The 21,187-nt window shown below is 39.0% G+C and overlaps 1 protein-coding gene across 3 annotated transcripts in view; it reads left to right on the top strand.

Annotated features, from left to right (window-relative positions):
* enah (ENAH actin regulator) overlaps positions 1 to 21,187 on the top strand; it is a 205,585-nt gene that overhangs the window by 10,093 nt on the left and 174,305 nt on the right. For 2 of the 3 annotated variants that reach the window (XM_076271667.1, XM_076271669.1), the window contains exon 2: positions 2,154 to 2,276. The exons of the other annotated variant lie outside the window; for it this stretch is intronic. In XM_076271667.1, coding sequence (XP_076127782.1) covers positions 2,263 to 2,276 — 14 coding nt within the window. In that variant the 5' untranslated portion in view covers positions 2,154 to 2,262. The remainder of the gene's footprint in view (positions 1 to 2,153; positions 2,277 to 21,187) is intronic. 3 annotated transcript variants of the gene reach the window in all.

Below are 21,187 nucleotides of genomic sequence, written 5' to 3'. Positions count from 1 at the left end.
ACATTTGCCTTTGAGTATTTTAATAATCAGTTGTAAACAAAGAACTCTTCTCATGTAACCCTTTTGTAAATGGACTGAAGTTCGCTCTAAATATCTACGCGTATCGATTATGCTAACCGTTAGCATCTGTATGAGATTTCTCATATACTGTACATTAGCCATAAGCTAACGCATTAGTTTCTATTCTGTAACTTGGAATGCTAGCCTACATGATTTCTCTTAAACAAAACATCGAAGGAAATAACTTAGATGTACTCTGTTGGTCTGCTTAGTTTTACAGTGAATCCTAAGTAAAGGTTTTTGAAAGGAACTTCAGCTTCAGACTTTCTCTTGGGAAACTGTTAGGCCTAGTCATCTTCTTTAATGTAGCTGGCTAGACCATGTCATTGCCACACACACAAGTGGGCAAAATTGGAAATGTGTCATAGAGTGACAATGCATTGGTTGATTTGGTTAAAAAGTCACAGGATAGGTTATTGGTTATTATTGCATTGATGCTATTAATAAATAATGAGCTGTAAAGTAATTCAGACTTCTAAATTTTTTTTAAAGCATATCGACTAATTATCGTTATCGTCAAAATCACAAAAAATATTGAGATATTATTTTTTGTCCATATCGCCCACCCCTAGTCGGATGCAAAGCAGAATATTGAAAAAAGGCCACGGTGTCCTGTGAACCTCCGATTTTCAAAGGGGCATCACGGCCAGCACAAGGGGCAACGACGGCCGTGGCCGCTGTGAAATTCCAGCCCTTGTCCACGGTGAAGTTTGTTTTTGAATTAAAATAATAGGCGAGTGCACAATGCATGTAGTCACAAACAGGTTTCAATAAAAACAAGGTTTAGTGGAATCCCTGTGTTCCATACACAGTCTTGCATGCAAGCAGAGGCGAAATACTAATACGCTGTTTGAAGTTGCGCTGCTTGTTAAAGGGAATGACAGATGTCAGTTTCATTGGTTTAAAGGATGTTGCACCCAAAACACACCCATGACTGATTAAGAAACAAAAGAACCCTTTTGAACAATGTGCCTGACGTTTGATAACAAAATAACATAATAAATGACTGGACACACGCCTAAATGTATTTAAGCTTTTCGCCACTGACCATGCGTTTCAAATCGCCAAGATAGGGGCCATTGACTGAGTAGCCAAATGTGCATGGAGGGGAGGGGCGGGTCTGCTATCATTTGGGATAGAGTGTGGAGCAAAGTGGTTTTGTGAATCCGTGTGCTTTACATAGCTGTACATGAAATATTGATCTACTTCCAAAACATTATTGCTAACTGAAATTTGGCAAAATAATATTTTTTTCTCAATTACATTGTTTTTGTGATTGTTGGGAGCTGAAGTTGCGATCAAAATAAAAAAAATAATAATTGCACAGCCCTACTCTGCATATTATCTGAACATTTAACAAAAAATTGTGCAGTGCTCGTATCCTATGTTGGATCATGTTGGAATACTATGATTCTTAGATTTATAATTGTCTGCAGCAATAATCAGAGATCCCCCCCCCCCCTTCCTTGCCCCTATAAGCCTCCTGTGTCAAGCACATGGATTTTCTCTCTTAGTGTTGCATAATCACAGTCCTGACTGATGAAGTTACTTCATTCTTAAAATAGCCCTTGTGCTCTCTTGCAACTTGGAACATTTGAAAGTTGAGGTGACTATACTTTAAGTCTTGAAAGCTACATAGATCATAATTTTTAATGTATTTTATGTATACTATATGTTCTGACTCACATGATGATGCATTTGGATTGGGTATCCACCTATCCACCAGTTTTCTGCACTACAGATTTGAAGGCACTAATAGTCATCAGGACAATCAGCCCTCATGCAAAAAGCCTGTTTTATTTTTGCTTTTGTTAGCACCTGTCGCTCGTGTCTTATGTACCCTCTGCCGTCTGTGATTCTGATTTTCTTTGTATTATAGAGACAGACTTCCAGTAATTTAAGAGTTAGAGACTCCCTCTATCCCACCCCCTCCATATGAGCTCATGAAGCCTCTATGCCTGTCAGTCAGCAGGTTTATTTTGGGGTTAGGCAACATTCTTCCTGGGCTGCCCAGTTGCCTCTTTTAGCAAGGAGGGAGGGGATTCAGCAGCAGAGTGGTCAAAGTACTAACAGGATCCTTCCACTTTCATCAGGCAGCTCAGAGGACACCTTGGAAACCTAGGACACAAGAAAAATCTTTTTGGGAGATTTCTTAAGGCAGTTTGACTCCTTGCGGGTGGAGTTGTTGGATATACTGCCAAGATGACACTTGATGTGTAAGTCTGCTTCTGTATGTGACTATCACATCTTTTTATTTATCAAGAACTCATAACAATTAATATTTTTTGTTAGAATGTTTAGCAAGATTTTTTCGCCGATCTGTGTTGTACCCTTAGAAGAACAAACCAAGCCTACCTAGGTTTTGGTTTTAAAATGTGTGAAATGTACCAGGTTTCATATTCGTTTAAATTGAATGATTAAATATAATTGTAGTTGTTGATGTAATTTTCAATATTACTGCATCTGTAGGCTGCCTCCAACAATCACGGTGATGTTCAGCAGCAACTTCTACTACTATCAGAGTCAACCTTATATTGACCCTTTATTTATTTATTTATTATTATGTTTAAACTTGCCAGCTTTTTCAGATTACTAGTCTGTTTGTTGTATCCTCTTTTTCCAGAAGAATTAAATGGATTTTATAATTGTATTAGTGTGCATTGTTTCATAGTCTAACTGCTGGTAAATGCAGCTCATCCTAGAAATCCTGTCTTGTGGTGTTAGAGCTTGCCTATATGTATTAGTTGAATTTGAAGATGCAGAATACATTGTGTTGTCATCCATACTTAAGTTTGTCGTTTTGTTGTCTTCTGCACTTGGTATTGGTAGACTTCAGGTGTCTTTTGGAGTTTCTGGTTCAATGCTGGTAACTATTTTCTTGTTCTGGTTCAGTCACATTGAGAGTATGAAGATATAGTTTGTGCTGAGACAGTGTGTCTTTGGCCACCTGTTTCCTTTAATCACCATGTTTTCCACAGTCACCTGTTTTGCAGTTGTATCTGATGACAACTGTGTAGAATGTGGGTAGTCCCCATAACAAAAAAGTTTTTTGCTCATTCATCTGTAAAATGTACAAGCTGTAAGGAAAAGAAGTATGAATCCTTGTGGAAAACTGAAATGTGTAGTTTGAAATGTGGATTGATTTTTTGTTGTTGTTGGAATCCATCACAAATTATCTCATTTCCATCACCCAGAGGTCCATTCAGTCTGACATTATGTGACTGAAATATTTGTTGGTTTATGGATATGTTGCATAAATGGCTATTCAATTTGACTGCTCAAGTTATCTACTCTCTGATAAGCACATGAACACTTTCAACACATATCTGGGAACCAGCAATAGTAGCTGGTCATGCATTCCTGCAGGGCCTGTAAGGCTCTGTGGGGTCCTCAAGGTCAGGCTGTTGACATCATTGGCGTGATGCTTCATGTTCATAATCATGCATCATAATAACTGTCTAAATATTCAAGTGATCACAACGCATATGTTGGCTTACTATTGCTGGTGTACAGTACAAAACCACTACAACTATTCCTTTGTTAAGAATATAAACTTCCTGTCCATGCTCAATTGCTCATTAATGACCATCGGAAATGCCTTTGTCTCTTTATTTATTTAATGTCTCTTTTGCTATTTGAAGCCATTATACGTTTCCATGCGGTGTAGTTAGGCCTGCATTATTTTCCGCCAGTCATGGTATTCTGTAAGCAAACTGAGCAGGCTTAGTGAAAGTAAGGGGACGGTCATCCCAAAAGATAATTTCCAACATGGTCTTCTAGTTGTGTCGAAATGAAACAGGTGGTTATGATTTTATAAGATCTATTTATATTAGTGGTAAATGTGAACTGTTGTTTGTAAGTGTGATGATGTGGTTTGTTGTGGTTGACTCTGTGAAAAGTACTGTATGCATATATCCACAAGAGGGCCAGAAGTGTGTCTTTTAAACAGAGTATTGTTAAAGTAACATTAGGAATAATAATATATCTAACATGTTTTATATAATATGTAATATATTTTACTTGGTCGGGCCGCCCAGGTAAATCAAAGCCCGCCTATGTATAATTGGCAACACATTTTTGTTTTGTTTTTTCGTTCAAAAGTTGCGTCTCTGTAGGTCTACCTTTGTTATAACATAATCTTCTAATGTACTGTAGTCTGTCTATCATGTAGGCTTAGGCTCCTCTCTCCATTTGATGATTCAAGGTGAGGCTTTAGGCTACGTTACAACAGTGGTTCCACATGAATGGTTTGTCATATGGTCCTACAAAGAACCACGCCCCCCCCACCACGTTTCAGAAGTGAGACCTGCTATTCATGGTTTTCATCAGGTCCATTGCCACAGGTGTATAAAATCAAGCACCATGTAGTCTGCATTCATAAACTCCCGGCCTGAAAGAACATTTTGAAAAAAATGACTCCTTAAATGATGACTTCTGGTGGATTTTGTCGAAAGAAATTGACAGATTGAGTTACAAACAGTGTTGGGCAAGTTACTTCAAAATCGTAATGTACTATGCATTACTTATTACTGTCATTTCAAAGTAATTTGTTACATTATAATATTACTGTCTCTGAATTGTAAGGCATTACACTACTATTGCATTACTTTTAAGTTACTTTCACCAAATATCTAGAAATATGGATTTGCCATTCTAAATGCAGTTTATTACGCTCAATGCAGCTTGCTCTTCCAATGGAGGGAGATGTGGTATAGCATAATGACTGAGCTAGGCTTAAGGCAACAGTAGAATGCAATAGGCGCAGTGCTCATAATGCAATACAAGGAACAATCATAGTCAGAATTTTGTTAAAAACCAACAAAAGGTCAAAGTCTGGTAAATTGTGATAGAAATACTGTAACTTTAAGGCCTAGGCCTACTCATTAAAATCAATAGAGAGCCTACTATATTGTAAATCAAAGCTTAAAGGAACCGTATGTAAGATTGTGGCCAAAACGGGTACTACAATCACTTTCAAATTACTGTAGAGCGGTGTATCCCCTTCCCCTCCCCTCCCCTCTGACTGGCAGAGTTGGCAACCGGATGACGAAACACTACTGACTTTGTGATTAGTAGATAGGTGGAGGGTGGCGCATTAGGCCAAAACACAACATGACAACATCAACATCAGTTGAGGGCTGTAACTTCACTTTTTAAATGACAATATCCTGGCCAGACTACTGTTGTCAGTGATATAAGTATTTGAAATGAACATGATTTCTTAATGTCTAGTGGGCAATTTTATGATTAATTGAAATACAATGTTTACATATGGTTCCTTTAATAAAGACATGTCAAGATGGTGGCCTGCTGGCCATTTCGGTGCCCTAAGTGAGTGGCTTTGAGTGAGTGACATTTAAATGATAACTCAAACACCTAAAGTAAAATAAAAGGCCTATTATTTACAGACCATTAATGTGTATTTTTAAACATTAATTTCTGAAGAAATGCTGTTTTACTTATAAATGGTGCACTGTCACTTTAAGAGCATTGATCTTTACGTTGTCATAATGCCCTTTTGCCAGCTCTTGTTTACAAGCCTTATTTGTTTGAGTTACATTGATAGCACAATATTAACAATAATATGCACAATGTTAAGTTGTTTTAAGCAACCTTCATTGCTTTGGAAATGGAAGTATGCTATGCAATGACATGTTGCTTCACATTTCGTTTTGCGAAATACAAGTGAATTATGAGCCTGGTATCCACCTAGCTATCTGAATGGAATGCGTTTCAGTCGACTTGGAAAACGAATGATTGAAGACCCACCAATTCTAGTACTACGTGGTGATTGAGAGAACCCAAAAGGTATCAAACTTGCATGTAACATCGTGTTAGTGCATTTTGACATTGTAAACGTTATTGATGAAGAGTGAAACGCAGTTTGCAGTAAAGCTACTATTCATTGGTTACATTTGGGTGCCCCCTCTTATATCTATCTGTCCTTTGGTGCCCAACGCAAAGTGCGTGATGCGCGTGGTGGGAGCGGTGGCACTGCCAGGCTACACAATCTTTTTCTGCATTTCTATCCCTTTATTCTCTTCAATTTAAGTTCACAGCACAAAGCTGACATGCACAACAGCACAATAGTTTGTGTTTTATCAAGAATCAAAAAGATTAGCGTGGCACTACTTTAGATGTTTCATTAATTTACTTGTGCTATTTCGCGAGCTGAGAGATCTTTCGGTTTCGCACACAAAGTGCACTAACTATTATGTTCTTCATAGCCTTGTCTCTGACAAGCTGAAAATAATGAGCGTAGGCTTATGTCCATCCCGCAAATAGAGTCCGCCTGCGAGTCTGCTGCAGCCACAGTCACATACAGTATCAGGAGATAACGTTCTACTATTTTGCGCGGATTTTTTCTCCTCTGTTGTTCTCGCGTGGTGTTTGCGAATATGTATCAAAACAAAACAAGCGCTTAATTTTGGGTTAAACTGCATTGTAACGCGAGTTACTGAAGTTTGTACCGAGTAAATATTACCCAAAAAATTTTTTGTAATGCCTTACATTACCGCGTTACCGCAAACAGCAATATATTACAGTAATTACATTACTTTTGTAACGCATTACTCCCAACACTGGTTACAAATATGACATAACCATCAACACAAGCATACAAAGCATGATTATTGCAGTACTTGAACTGGAAAGAATTATTATTCATGTTTTTCTTTCACCTTTTTAATTTACATTATTTGGAATTATTACTTACATTATTATTAGAAAATTTAAATGAAACAAAAATGAAATGGCACAACACACAACACAGAAAATTATTATTTACAATTGCAAAAAATAAAGCTTAATCATAGGCCACATCTCACTTGTGAGCTAAACTAAACTAAATTTAGAATGTACAGTGCTGTGCATAGGTTAAGACACCCATGCTAAAGTTGACTAACTTGACATGAAAAATGTATCGTAAATAAATAAATAAATTTAATTCCAAAAGCCAAGGGAACTTCAGGACTCATAGTAATCAATTTCCAAAAGATTCTTTTTTTTATTCCTCCTTTTAGTCAATTTTAGCATGGGTGTCATAACTTTTGCACAGCACTGTATAAACTTTCGTAAAACTTCAAATAATAGCCGAGTCCCAAATAGACGCCTGTCTCTTTTAAACGCCTGGTGTGGCTACAGGTTTGGGTTAAAGGCCGGTCTCCAATAGAGGCCTGGTCTGTTTTTTAGTTTCGGGTTGTCTTCTAAAACCCGTCAGATCATCTGTTTAAAGCCCAATTCACAAAGATTTGCGATGACACGAACATGAATTAGATGTTGCACATCGTTGCAAGCCATCGCAAAGCATGCACCATGTCTAGTCACAGTTGCAAAGTTTTACAATGTTGCATGAAGTTGCTGGTTAATAGAATGTTGCATCTCATGATTTGGGCTATGGGTAAGTATGGTGCAGACTGTGCACGCTAACGTTATGATTAGATGGCATTAAAAGACTGCGTTGGGGAAAAGCTAGAGTTCCAAATTGTATAACTTTTTTCAATATGAACTATGCCTATATGTCTGACTTCGTCATCGTTCAATGCATCCCTTCTGTTTAAAATTTGCGGATAGGCCGATGGTAAGCTTGTTTTTATGCTGTCAACAAAAGAAAAGGGTTTGTGACGTTGAGAACGTTATTCTTTATTCTAAATGCGTACCGCCATGGCAATAAAGATAAAGAAGTAGGCTATGATTTGAAATGTAAGCTGACTGTCAAATTTGCCAAATAAAATGCAGGAGAAACAATATGGTTCATGCTCTCTCATGCTGTTTAATTCATGCCGAAAACGAGGGAGATTGAAACATTATGCACATTCCGCTTTTGCATAAATAATTCCTGAACGGTTTTGATCAGGGCTGATAATGCAACTAAATTTGACAAAGAACCGATATAGGCTAATATGAGCTTTCAGTGTGATACGATCTCTTTGTAAATTACGTTTGATTAAAACGTGTTTCATCTGTTCTGGCTATCCCCGCTATTTGGATCTTACTGTATCTCACTCCACAACATCTCAACACTAAATAAATGATGATCCGTAATTGTCATCAGATAGCCTAATCATATAGGTAGACATTCAGTGTGTTTGAAATAATTAATTTGATAATATTTTCCATCTTTGCAGAGGAAAAGTTTTGTGTAAAGGGAATTAAAGGCCTGTCTCACATATCCTTATGCACCATGCACAACAAGGCTACTAAGTTAGCTTAAAACCATGAGAAGCTTTTATTTTCCCAAATCGCCAAACTGCACCGGCTAGTATTAGTGTGTGTGTATATGTGTGTGTATATATATATATATATATATATATATATTAGGGATGTCCGATATTGGCTTTTTTGCCGATATTGTCCAACTCTTAAATTTCGATTCCGATATCAGCCGATACCGATGTCGATATGTGGGTTTTTTTTCCTCAAAACTAATTTAGGTAACATCACATATCTCCTGTTGTGGAATTAACACAACATGCTTAATGTTATTGTGATGCCCCACTGGATGTATTCTTGAATGCAACAAGGCTTTCCATTGTCTGTGCAAAATAAGAAAAATACTTCAACTTAATGTAGGGAAAAAGTGCCATGTTTATTTATTTATTTTTTTTAATTGTCTCAAACAACAGTTTGGATTACACTCTCCCTGAGATAATCTTGACAATGCCCACAACAAATAGGGCAAATTTGACTTCTTCACAAATGATAAAACATTGTACCTGAATAACTATGTGCAACATAGCAGAATGTAAAGCCAACTAAAATAACAGGCTACCCTTTTTCTGTGTTAAATGAGCCTGCATTTGTAGGATGCTTCATGAACTGTTTCTTTAACTAAAACGCAATCACCTTAATTGAATGAATGCACAAATATGAGTCAATTACAATGTGGCAACTATACTGCACAATTTTGAAAACATTTCTTTGAGCTACAAAAAATACTTCAGGCTTGAGGTGAAGTACAAAAAATGAAACATTTAAGGTGTACAAATCTAAGCAGCCTGTGTCCCTAGCCCATTACTTGGGCTAATGCAATCATTTAAATTATAAACTGGGCTCAATCAGCACTGCTCTACATGAGCAACAACAAAGAGATGCAACATTAAGGTAGTGTGCAATAAGAACAAGGAAGGCACATCGTCTCTGGACCTGTTGGTTCTATACATGGATTTCTATGCAACGTCACGAAAACATGCGTGCGCAAACAAGAGGCAGAAAACCGCATAGCATAGAGCAAAAGAGCAAAAGAATAAAATGAGTTTTTGTGCTGAAAACTGCACCAATTCGAAATCACGATGGTTAGAGAATGTTAAATATGTTCAATATCCCTAATGGAATGCATGAATTCGCCAAAAATGACAAAATACAATGTTATATTAATAATGCAAATGAACGGCAAACTTTGAAATATAGTCTGAAATGAGATGTTGTTATCATTGAGACAACAGGGGTATGCAAAAAAAAACGATTGTAGCTTACAGCAGCCGTCTATTTAGGTTAAGTTTATAACGTTGTGGACGGCCACCAAGCGTCTTCTGCCCCACGGCTGCGCGCGCATCTAGTTTTGTTGGTAAACGGGAAATCCGTGTATAGGCAAACTGGAGGGGGTCGAAGGAGCTTGGTAAAGATGAGCAAATAAGGTTCTTCACAAGCTTTTCAAAGCACTTCATCATCACTGTTTATGTCAGGGCCACTGGGCGGTAGTCATTTAGGCATGATGGGCTTTTGTTTTTTGGCACAGGTACAATAGTGGACTTCAGTGTTTCCCACAGAATTGAATTCTATTTGTGGTGGCAGGTTTACAGAATTAACTTGAATGCAACCGTTTTAAACAAATTAGCGCAGCGTGCTATGATGCTAACCAGATTTAAGCACAATTTAGTACAACCTGGAAAAATCATTGTGTGGTGGTCAATGTTGATATTGTGGTGGGCTGCCACAAATAAGTCAATGTATGGGAAACACTGGACTTCTTACAGCATGTTGGAACGGTAGCTTGAGCCAATGGCGTTGAAAATGTGTGTAAACACAGGGGCTAGCTGATTAGCGCAGGATTTCAGTACCCTCCCAGAAATTCCATCTGGTCCTGCAGCCTTCCTGCACTTTGCCTTCTTAAACATGTTTCTCACATCATATTCGGAGACAGTGAATGGAGTTTCCACACTATCGTTCTCATCCGCTTCTATGGGTGCATGAGTCTTCAAATTGTGCATAAAAAACATTTAACTCATTGGCAAGGGAGTTACTCACTCATCACTGAAGGAGACTTGCTTTCAAAGCGCGTGATGGTTCTCAGTCCTTTCCATACACTAGCTGGACCACCCTCACTGAAGTCGGCTTCCACTCTGTCCCTATAGCGCCACTTGGCCTCTTTAATGGTCTTTCGTAGGTTGTATGATGCTGCCTTGTAGTCATTTCACCCGTGATAAGTCCTGCATTGTATGTGTTGGTACGCGTTGTTAATTCTGTGCGGACTTGTCTATCGACCCATGGTTTCTGGTTCGACAAGCAAAACATTTCCCAGTCTACATTGCTAAGGGTATCCTGCAGCAGGGCTTCGGATTGGTCAATCCAGCACTTGACCTCCTTTGTCATAGGGGCCCCCTCTGACTTCTCTGTTTATACTTGGGGAGGAGGAAAACAGCGGCATGGTCCGACTTGCCAAAGGCTGGTAAAGATGTTGCTTTGTGACCCTCCCTGAACTGCGTGTAACAGTGGTCAAGTGTGTTCTCTCCTCTCGTCTCCTCACCTGATCTTTTCCCTCAGAGTTTTTTCTTTCTGGGCCTCGGAGGTGCATCCCCGTTTCCATGGAATTCCGATGCGCCTCGAAGTATCTCAGGCGGCCAGGTTGGTTCAGTGGTTAAAACTTTACGAAATAATTTAATGTACTCATATCCGATGTCCCGAAGTGTAGTGCTGTCATAAGTAGTTAAAGCAGTGGTCTCCAAACTACGGCCCGCCACCTCATTTTAGGTGGCCCCCCAAAACATGTCTGTGGTATATAGGATCCGGCCCGCACGGGAGTACGACATCGTCAAACTATAACCTCCGTAATTTCCCCCATTCATTCTCTATGGCGGGTCTTAACAGTACACATGTAATACTCTTTTTGTCCACTGGTGGTTGTGGTTGTGGTTGCGTTTGCCATCGAAAATGGAATGAAATGTACACTGGGTCCCTGTTAAGTTTGGACGGGTTCCTTCAGGAATCACGATCCCCATTTTCTCGGCAGAAATGGCACAAACTGCAGTTGACACAAACAACCACAAGGTGTCACTTTGGTGCCACTACTATTTTTGATGCGACTTGACTTACTGCTTCCATGATGCAGTTTCCAAGTCAGTAGAACAATCAGAGAAAGCTGAGCCATTACCAAACATATATGATAATACAATAGCGTGAGTTTATCTATCTTATACCCTATTTGTCACGGTTACTTATAGATTTGATAGTGAAACGATAAGCGCATAAGAGCATAAGAGACTTTCAGCGGGGGCACGGGAACTTAAATTGATCACGGTAGTTTAAGCTTACACTTGACAAAACATTGTAATATGAAAATGTAGATGCAATTGTTGTAAAATGGTGCAGCTCCTTTATAAAAGCACCGTGTGCAGGGATGGAGAAAGAGAAAGCGAGAGGGGATAGGCCTATGTGTGTTAGAACTTAGCGTGTGGAAAAAGTACGTGCTGTTGAGACTGGAGCGAGTCATATTCAAAATAATGCAAAAAAAAGCAATTATCCTCATTCATTGCAACCAAAGCATGCCTGCTTGCCGACATTCAAACGAAAAATATATCAAAGCACCTTTTGCGTTTGAATGTAGCACGAAAAAATGTTTAAACAGCTGGACAAATGGTTTAGCTAATTGATTATATAACCTGTACACCAGCAATTATTGAACATTTACCTGTACAAGTACATTGACAGTAGCCCAGCCTAACAGCATGTTGTAGGCCTACTGTAGAAATTTCACTTAAATTGCAACTGCAACATGCCTGCTTGCCAACGTTCAAACGACAACGAAAAAGATAATAAAACAACAAGAGGGTTGAGTCTGAATGACACTGAGTTTTTAGACACTGAGTTTTTGTAGTTAAGAAATATTTTCGTATAAAAAAAATGGTCATTCTTCAATCTCCTTCACTGACGCCTATGGAAGAGGCTTAACGTCCCAAAACAACGATCAATGATCATCAAATTTCTCTCACATTGCTCCTCATAACCATCTATAAAAAAGTGTTTTTTCTTTTCTTTTTGAGCACATCCGAATCCCAGGACATAACGCACTGGACCTTATAATAGGCTCGAGATATAATTCCAAAGGGGGCAGATAGGGGCCACTGCACTTAAAACTTAAAAAGATGAAGCTTTCCGAACTTTGAAATTGCGATCAGTGACTGGCATCGGGTGAACGAAGCTTTTCGAAGTTGAACAGGCTATTAAAAACTATTTGCGCACCTCCATGTCACAGGAGAGACTGGGCTCTCCCTTCTATGAAAAAAAAAAACGTGAGGCTACCTGCAAACTGGCCTATGATTTCATTGCTGAGTTTGCGGCAAAGCAAGAAAATGTTTTTTTTCCTGAGTCAGGATATGGCGAGTCAGTGTCATTTATTTGTCCAATGTTAGCCTATAGATACAGACCAGTACATCTTATCAATAGTTTGAATGTCGTGTGTGTTTCTGCTCATTGACAAATACCGTTCAGCACAATGATTCATGCCCAATTAATTCCCCCTGTTAAAGTGTTCGCCTTTGTTACACTATTTGGTTTCGTGATGTAGCCTAGCCTATGATAAACACCATATGGCCAAATATGTGACTCAGCTAATGTTATAGGCTATACAATTGAATTTCCCCTCTTAAAGGCAAGCTGGTGTAGCTTATTAGACTAGGCTACTATTAAAATACACCGACGGTAGCCTTGGCTATGTGTAAAGTAAGCTGTCGCATGATTTCATGCACGTAAGTGAAAAGGGCCTTGCATCTGTCAAGTTCGCACAGGGCCTCGCATCCCCTTGCGACGGCCCTGCAGCTCCTCCTAAGACAGCGAGGAAAAAGTTAAAATACGCGATAAACCCGGGAAAAGTTGACAGGTTTGTTTCGGTCCCGGTGATTATTTGTGAAATTGTGCAAACGACAGCCTTTTCAAGGCATTTCAAGGAAGGAGTCGTAGCACGCAAGCTCCCAAATTGACCCAGTAGCCTAAGGCATCAATACATTGTTGCGACTGGGGAGGGTCATGCGTTTTTTCTCAATCACTTTGGAGGGTCATAAAAAAAATTCTTGCTGGTGAGGGAGGGTCACGTCTTTTTTGACTAACGCTCCCAAAACTCCTCCTTTACCTGTACAGGACATTGACAGTAGCCCAGCCTAACAAGCAAATGTTGCAAAATACATCAAAAGACGCAATTAATCAGAAATAAATAATGTAATCTGCATCGCTTTATTTAACAAACTGCAAGCAACAAGAGCATTGAGTTCGCTGTAAGGCCAAACCCAAGAGCAAAGTCTATCTGTTAAGGCAGTCGATAGGCTATATAACAAGCTGTGTGCCTGGAAAGACGATAGATGACGGCTCTGGTCATCCCATACCCTCCCCCCACTTCCTGTAGCCTACCATTATGAAGGCCTGTAGCCTAAAACGACTCGTTGCCTTTTTGTGACATTAAGCTTTTTCACGTTAAGCCCCCATCCTATGGTATAAAATTCTCGCCAAAAGTTTTCTGTACCTGTACCAAAGTTTTGTGCTTGTAAGAATATTTTGTGCTCGTAAAAAAAAATTGTGTATATGTAAAAATAATTTGTATCTGTAAAAATATTTTGTGCATGCAAAAATGGTTTGCACATCTTCAAATCCGTTTTGTCACTGTGTAGAAAAAATGTTTGTGAATTTGCGAACGATTTTTGCACGCACGGATTTTCCATTTGCAAGTGCGCATCTGTTTTCTACAGACATGACAGATCTACGGGTACGAAACGAATTTACAAGTACAAAACTTTTTTACAAATTTTCCCAAAACAGCCAATCACAGCACTGCTTACTGAACGGCCAGTCAGCCGATCAGCTCACTTCTTTAATTCTGAAACGCTGGACTTCTCTGGGTACATCCATGTAAACACTACAGTCAGAAGAGGTGAAACAAGTATTGGCTGGGCTAAGCTAACGTCAAAGATACTGCTTTTATCAACTGTCTCTGCTAACGTTACGTGAAAGCACCGCACATATAACATGGGAAATACAAAGGGAGGGAGGGAAGGGAGTCAGCCTAAAGCCACCCTGAACTTTTTTGGTCATGTAGCAGTAACTGTTATGTTCTAGCTAGCTTAGGTAACAAGCTAACTTAGCTAACAAGCAAACAGCTCAACTTAACTCTATTCCTTCCCTACTAGGAATCTAATATCATTAACTAGAACTAATAAACAGTATAGTTTGAAACGCGAGCACTGGATAGGTAATTAGTAGGTAACAATAGGTAATGGCAGCTAACTGGGCTAGTATTGGCTGGGCTAAGCTAACGTCAAAGATACTATCAACCGTCTCTGCTAACGTTACGTGAAAGCACCGCACATATAGCTAACGTGGGAAATACAAAGGGAGGAATGACTAGTCGGAAAACACTAACACAATAACTATACAGAACAATTATATCATTAATAATAATACTAATGATCCGAATTGTATTAGTTCTAGTTAATGATATTAGATTCATAGTAGGGAAGGAATAGAGTTAAGTTGAGCTGTTTGCTTGTTAGCTAAGATAGCTCTTCTTTTTTAAGTGTTTCACCTCTACTGAACTGTGGTGTTTACATGGATGTACCAAGAGCTGTATTTTCTATGTCCAGCGTTTCAGAATTAAAGAAACGAGCTGATCGGCTGACTGGCCGTTCAGTAAGCAGTGCTGTGATTGGCTGTTTTGGGAAAATTTGTAAAAAAGTTTTGTACTTGTACATTCGTTTCGTACCCGTAGATCAGTTTCATGTCTGTAGAAAACAGATGCGCACTTGCAAATGGAAAATCCGTGCGTGCAAATATCGTTCGCAAATTCACAAAAAAAAATTCTACACAGTGAGAAAACGGCTGCAGTTGTACTTACATTTCACCATTCACCATGATCGTGAATTAAGTGTCAATTTTTAACGGGGACCCACTGTATAGTAGGCCTACCTGCAAACAATGTGAGAGGCCTCTGCTGACTGCATCAGTGCTCAAAGTATTCTAAAAATGTATCAATTAATTGTTAATAACTAACTAACTTCTATTCAAGTCATAATTCTGGAACTTTCTGGTATAATTATTTATATTTTTTATTCACTCGTTCAAATGTTCATACAGAGTTCACAAAGTTCTCATCAGGTGAGTGAAACTGGTCATTTCAGATGTTTCTGCCACCACTTCATAAAACTCATAGTTTGAGAACTTTAAATTATTTGTAGGATATTGATTGTTCACAACTTAAGCTGTGTATGCAAAGTTCAGAGTTCAAAATATATTTTTGGGATTCCCTGCTGATAGTTTTGAGAATGCTATTATTATTTCATTTGAGCTACATTTTACACTGATATAGCATGATGGCAATATAAACACAGATGATACCAATAGTATTAAATTGCAATAGCCTATAGATTAAATGTAATGGAATATTCAACTAAGGTAGACTGCCTTTGTTCACAGCGCTAAGCTATTTATGGTTACTGATATACTCCGAGTCTCTGGCCCTCTCTTAGAGCCAGGCATAGTGAGCTGGCCCTCGGAAAAAAAAAGTTTGGGGACCACTGAATTAAAGCATCACTTATTTGGATACAATGAGAAATTAAAACTAGATAAAGTAGTAGAAAAATGCACAGTTTAAGCGGATCAACCAAAAAGGTGTCCGAACGCGGCGGCGCCATGGCAACTCCGAAAACACACAGAGTCTCACTACACACCACACACACACATTCTCTCTTTGTGTCACACACACACACACACACACACACACACAATAACACTGACCTGCATGTACATTGCAAACATAGGAAAGATCTGCACACACACACTATGCATGCGCACACACATGTGCACACACACACACACACACAGAGAAAGAGAAACACAGGCTGACACAAAACACGTTCTAATTGATGTCACTAGTCAAAACACACACAGACACAAAGAGGCACATCATTGCAACCTACATATTTGATGAAGTGTCACCTAGTGGGTATCATCGTCACAGTGTAAAACGTCACATCCAACAGGAAGTGTTTCCAATGTATAAAACTTGCAAAAACAAATTGCAAAAACAAACATGTGAGTGCATTGTTGGTTTCCGAAATGGCAAGGGTCGCAGAGCCACACGTGCTCGGGCCCGTCATGGCCGCTTGCGGCTATATTTCATTTTAGAACTTCAATGTAGATCTAATTAGAAAAAAAGCCATAAGCTATTTTAAGTTAGAATGAAAAACTCATGCAGTGCCTTTTTTAGAGATGGGTTTTTATTGTAGGCCTAGGTCTTTAACTAGGCTTTCTTTGTTGATTAGCAAAGACTGTGTAACCGATTGGCCAGTAAGCTATTAATACTTGGGAAAATATCCTTTGAACAGACATCAACATTCACGATCAGTGAGGAACAGGAGTTACCAGCACTTACTTTACTCCTAATTTGCTATGCAAACAGTGATTTCGGGGTCTTCGATGGCGCGCCCATAATGTGCGCTGGCTGCGTTTTGACGGGTGCAATGTAGGCTAGTGCAAGACAGCGGGGCTTGGATTTAAACATGGAAACAATTTCATCATAAATTACTTTCAGGGGCTTCTTCAAAGGGCGTGCTAATAACACCATAATCGACTGAATCAATGAAAGCTTATTTCCATGACAGTAGCCACTGAGACAGGCCAAGAGCTAGCCTGGGAAAAACCCAGACGTACTTCCGGCAAATTCGAGATTCGCTCTGAAAGTCCGTCTGACCAAGAACCCATTCTAGCCCATTTCCAATTTTCCTAGATCGAGGCACCAATCAGAACCCTTGAGGCGGGCTTTACACGATGACGATAGCGCACCCTGTTGAAGAAGCCAGGTTTAAAAAAAAAAAAAAACAAGCTTGAAGCTGATATCACGTTGGTTTAAGACAGGGAGTTAGAAGTTTCTTAACTGCTTCCTTATGTTGGAATATGCAACATTGTACAAACATGTAGGGATACCTATGTGATATCTGCAACAGTGGTAGGCTACTGAAAACGGTTTGATATTCGGTTCATTTATAGGACTATAGCAGCTGGACACGTAGCCGACAGAAAACACATAGGCTACTTTTGAATTGGTGTGCTATGCGAGCATAACTCGAACTCTACACTTCAGTGTTTGCCTTGAAACAATTCCGGCATAATGGCTATGAACGTTTTCAGTCTCTCGTCCCCCTTTCCTGCTTTATATGTCTCGGTCAGCCAGAAAGGACGAATTAAACAAAATGCTTGTTTGAACGTGAACGGTTTTGTTCAGAGCTGAAAATGCAATTGTGTTTGATAGAGGGCAGATGTAAATTGCTAGTGACAAAATATTAGCTTTCAGTGTGGCACGATGTCTTGTAAATTAGCCTACGTTTAATTAAAAAGTGGTTAATTCTTCCTGCTTCTCCCTACAACCACACAGTGTTGCAAATTGTGTGTTTCCGTCACTCTGTCTCTTTCGTTGCTCTGATTGGTTTTTGGCCTCTCCTATTGCGTCCGAGGCATTTTGATCAGTGTCCGTTTGGGAACGCCCTTTGGAAATGGGCTGTGAACGAACCTTCCCCAGACCCTCTCTCAGTTACGACTGAGAAGGGTCTGGTTTTAACCGGGCTAGCCAAGAGCAGCTTCACACATCAGATAAATTCGTTAAAACAAATAGCAATTGGAATAGAAAAATAGAAAAAATGGAAAAGAAATATACGCATTTTCGCCAGGTGAGACGACCCCCCCCCTCCAACTCGAACTCAAGCAGGATCTTCCGACAAAAATTTACATTTCTTTGCTAGGAGAGAAGGAGATGGAGAGTGCATGCATAGCCTAAGTGACGATTATTTCTGGTGGCAGCAGAGTAATGGATACCTACAAGAATTGTTTCGAATAAGACAAAAAAAAAGATGTAGGCAACAAATGAAATGTAGGTATATGCGTGCAGCGGGTAAAGTGAAATAGATCAACCTATTCTGTTCTTGCTGTTTGTCTGAAACTATAGAAAGTACTGAAACTATAGAAAGCCCTAGACAAATAGGCTAGATGATAGGCACTGATTAGAAAATATTTCTTAATTTAGTGTTATCAAATAAAGAGACATGCAATTAGGGGTAGTGGTGTCAGCGCTCATTCAATGTATGTGCACGTCTGCGCAAGTAAAACTGAACCACTGGAGATGACGTGTGTAGAAGCAACAAACAACGTTATTTAAAAGAACGAACGAAGCGGATCCTTGCTGTCCATGAAAACAGCATAGAGACTGGCTAGTCTAATCCAAAAATGGAAATAACAGGTCTTTGAATTGACACGTGAAATGTAGGCCTATAGTAGCAAATATCGTAGCAAATAGCCTATGGTGATGATACAGCTTTAAAACATTTATTTCACTCTCGCTGGAGAACGGGCTGTTGTGCAAACAAATGAATTAGGGTGATCTGCATCTCCGTTCAACAAAACCTATGGTCTTGCTAACCCATTCGCGCAATAAATCATTTCTGAAAGGTTCTCTCCATTGTTAACGTGCAACATTTCTCCATGTGGGGTAGTGTCAAGCAGTGAAGTAATGTCCTATTGCAGGTCGGCAATGTTCAGACAGAAGACGGGCTCTGCTTTCTGTGTTAAAATGGTGTTTTTAGCAGTCAATTTATTTATTTTTTCCTGGGGAGAAACCCCTGGACCCCCGCTCACATCATCCGCACCCCCTCTCAGAAAATACTTCCAACGTCCCTATCGTGACCTCATGAGCTAAACCATTAATGAAAGCAAAACAAACATAAACAAAGCAGCCAGTTGCTTCTTCATAAAATAAAAAAGACACCGTCATAAACAATAACAAGTTTTATCGCGAGACTGCGTGTCGTTTGGAGCAGTGTATCGGTAGGCTATATTAAAAGCAAACGATTTTCAGTTTGCTTCGGGATTTTGGCCTAGCCTAATACACTTTTGAATTATTTGATTATAGTGCTAAATGTTGGGACTGTCGCAGGAGACGTACTGTAGGCCTATCAGCCATCGAAATGAAAGCTCATCAGGGGGGGATATTGTGGAAACAACTGAAAAAACGTTGGGTAGGCTAAATATATGGCCCATACTGTAGCGCGCATAGACTCAAAGCGGCATAAGCCGACGTTCCTAACCCTGCTCACAAGTGCCACCTGGTGGTTGTTTGGGTCATTGTAGCTTTACTGGGGAAATATAAACAAAAGACGCGTGATTAACACGTGAGGTCACGTGTGTGTATATATGTTATTCTCCCATTGGAAAAATCGTAAGATACCGGATCTCAAAGATGGCAGCTTTTTTGTAGGCGAACTTCAGAGGTCTATGAACTACAAAAAATCTATTGATTGTGGTAATGAATATAGTATGTATGTGTGTGCGTGTGTATATATATATATATATATATATATATATATATATATATATATATATATATATATATATATATATATATATATATATATATATATATATATATATATATATATACATACATATACATATACATACAGGCAGGCATGCAAACTGGTCAGGGGTGAAAAAGGTGAGAAGGGCACGCGAAGTGACTAGTGCATAGCTTCCACGGAGTATGAAATGGCCCAAAACCAGAGATTTACAAAGAAAACAAACTATAAAATCACTAATTTGTTGTGGCCAAAAATATCATATGTATGATAAAAATAAGTGAATATAAAAAAAGTGTCTTCTTCTCCTATTTCTCCTTAAGTGTGAGGGGCCCGTTGCACTGTTTGACAGCATGCTTCAGCATGGCCCTCCTCTCCTCCTAAGCAATCTACATGAGTTTTCTTTCTTTCTTTTTTCTCTGTGCCTGAAGTTCAGACATTTCTGAAGATTTCAGGCCTATTGGACATAATGACATAGTAGGCATAGTATTAGAATAAAGATGATAAGTTTGAATATTTGTTGAACCAAACCAGGTGAAACTTGCTTGAGACACACACTATTTCAGACTAACATTATATAAAATAGGGTAGACTAGACTAATTTGTAAAATCGATTTGAAGTGTTTTAACTTCCTATGGAATGGGCATTTTTGTGTCTAGACCAGGTCTTGTGAAGCTGTGTGCAAAAGTAGATCAAAATAAAATGAAAAATGAGTCATTTAGACAATTATTTGCTAAGGTATGCTCATGCATTTTGTAAAATGCCCAATGGAAACTCCCCATAGGACTTTTGGTTACCCAAAATGCATACTGACAATAAAAGCCTTACTGTGTGGTTTCTGGACTATTTGGATTGTTTGTCAGAGGTTCTGATGGAATTACTACACTATGGAATAATTACAGAAATGTCTTTGCATTTTCTTTGTTGGTTCAATGGGTGTGGATAAGATGGATTATACATCTGCACAACAAATATTGGATAAAACAATGGTTATAAATATGGATTCCTGTGACTATTTCAATACCCAATTTGCTGCATCAATCTTATTGATAGGAAGGATACACACTGCAGCTAGAAGGTAGGGAAGCACCGGAGGGGGAGGAGGGCAATTTGATACAATTTAATTGAGACATAGTAAGATTAATCTGACAATGTAAAGCACTATACAGATTGTACATGAAAAAGGTTGTCATATATGGATTCCCAAGTGTCCAAGCTTTCAAATGGTGTATAACATTACTATGCTACATAGCAAAATGGTGCAATTGATTTATAATGTTGGGGGAGAGGGGGGTGGGTGTGTTGTGGAGGGCACACTGTTTCATAACAAGTGTTATCCTGCAGCCTAGGTTACTTACAGATTGTGGCATTGTGCTAGTTAGTTTGTTTAACCAACCAATAAAGTTGTGTTGTGTGAATAGTGTTCACACTACATGTTAAACTGTAGCCTACCCTATAGGCACAGGCTACTTCAGATCAGGTCACTGAACGTTTCTTAAAGACATGTCAATCAACACTGATTTTGTCT

Source organism: Alosa pseudoharengus, unplaced genomic scaffold (assembly GCF_046254945.1).
Source record: "Alosa pseudoharengus isolate Yale_2024_CS ecotype anadromous, Long Island Sound unplaced genomic scaffold, YU_APseudo_1.1 YU_APseudo_1.1_scf_7, whole genome shotgun sequence".
NCBI classification, from domain to species: domain Eukaryota; kingdom Metazoa; phylum Chordata; class Actinopteri; order Clupeiformes; family Clupeidae; genus Alosa; species Alosa pseudoharengus.
Note: the sequence above shows the minus strand (reverse complement) of the source record. Positions and strands in the feature narration are given on the sequence as shown.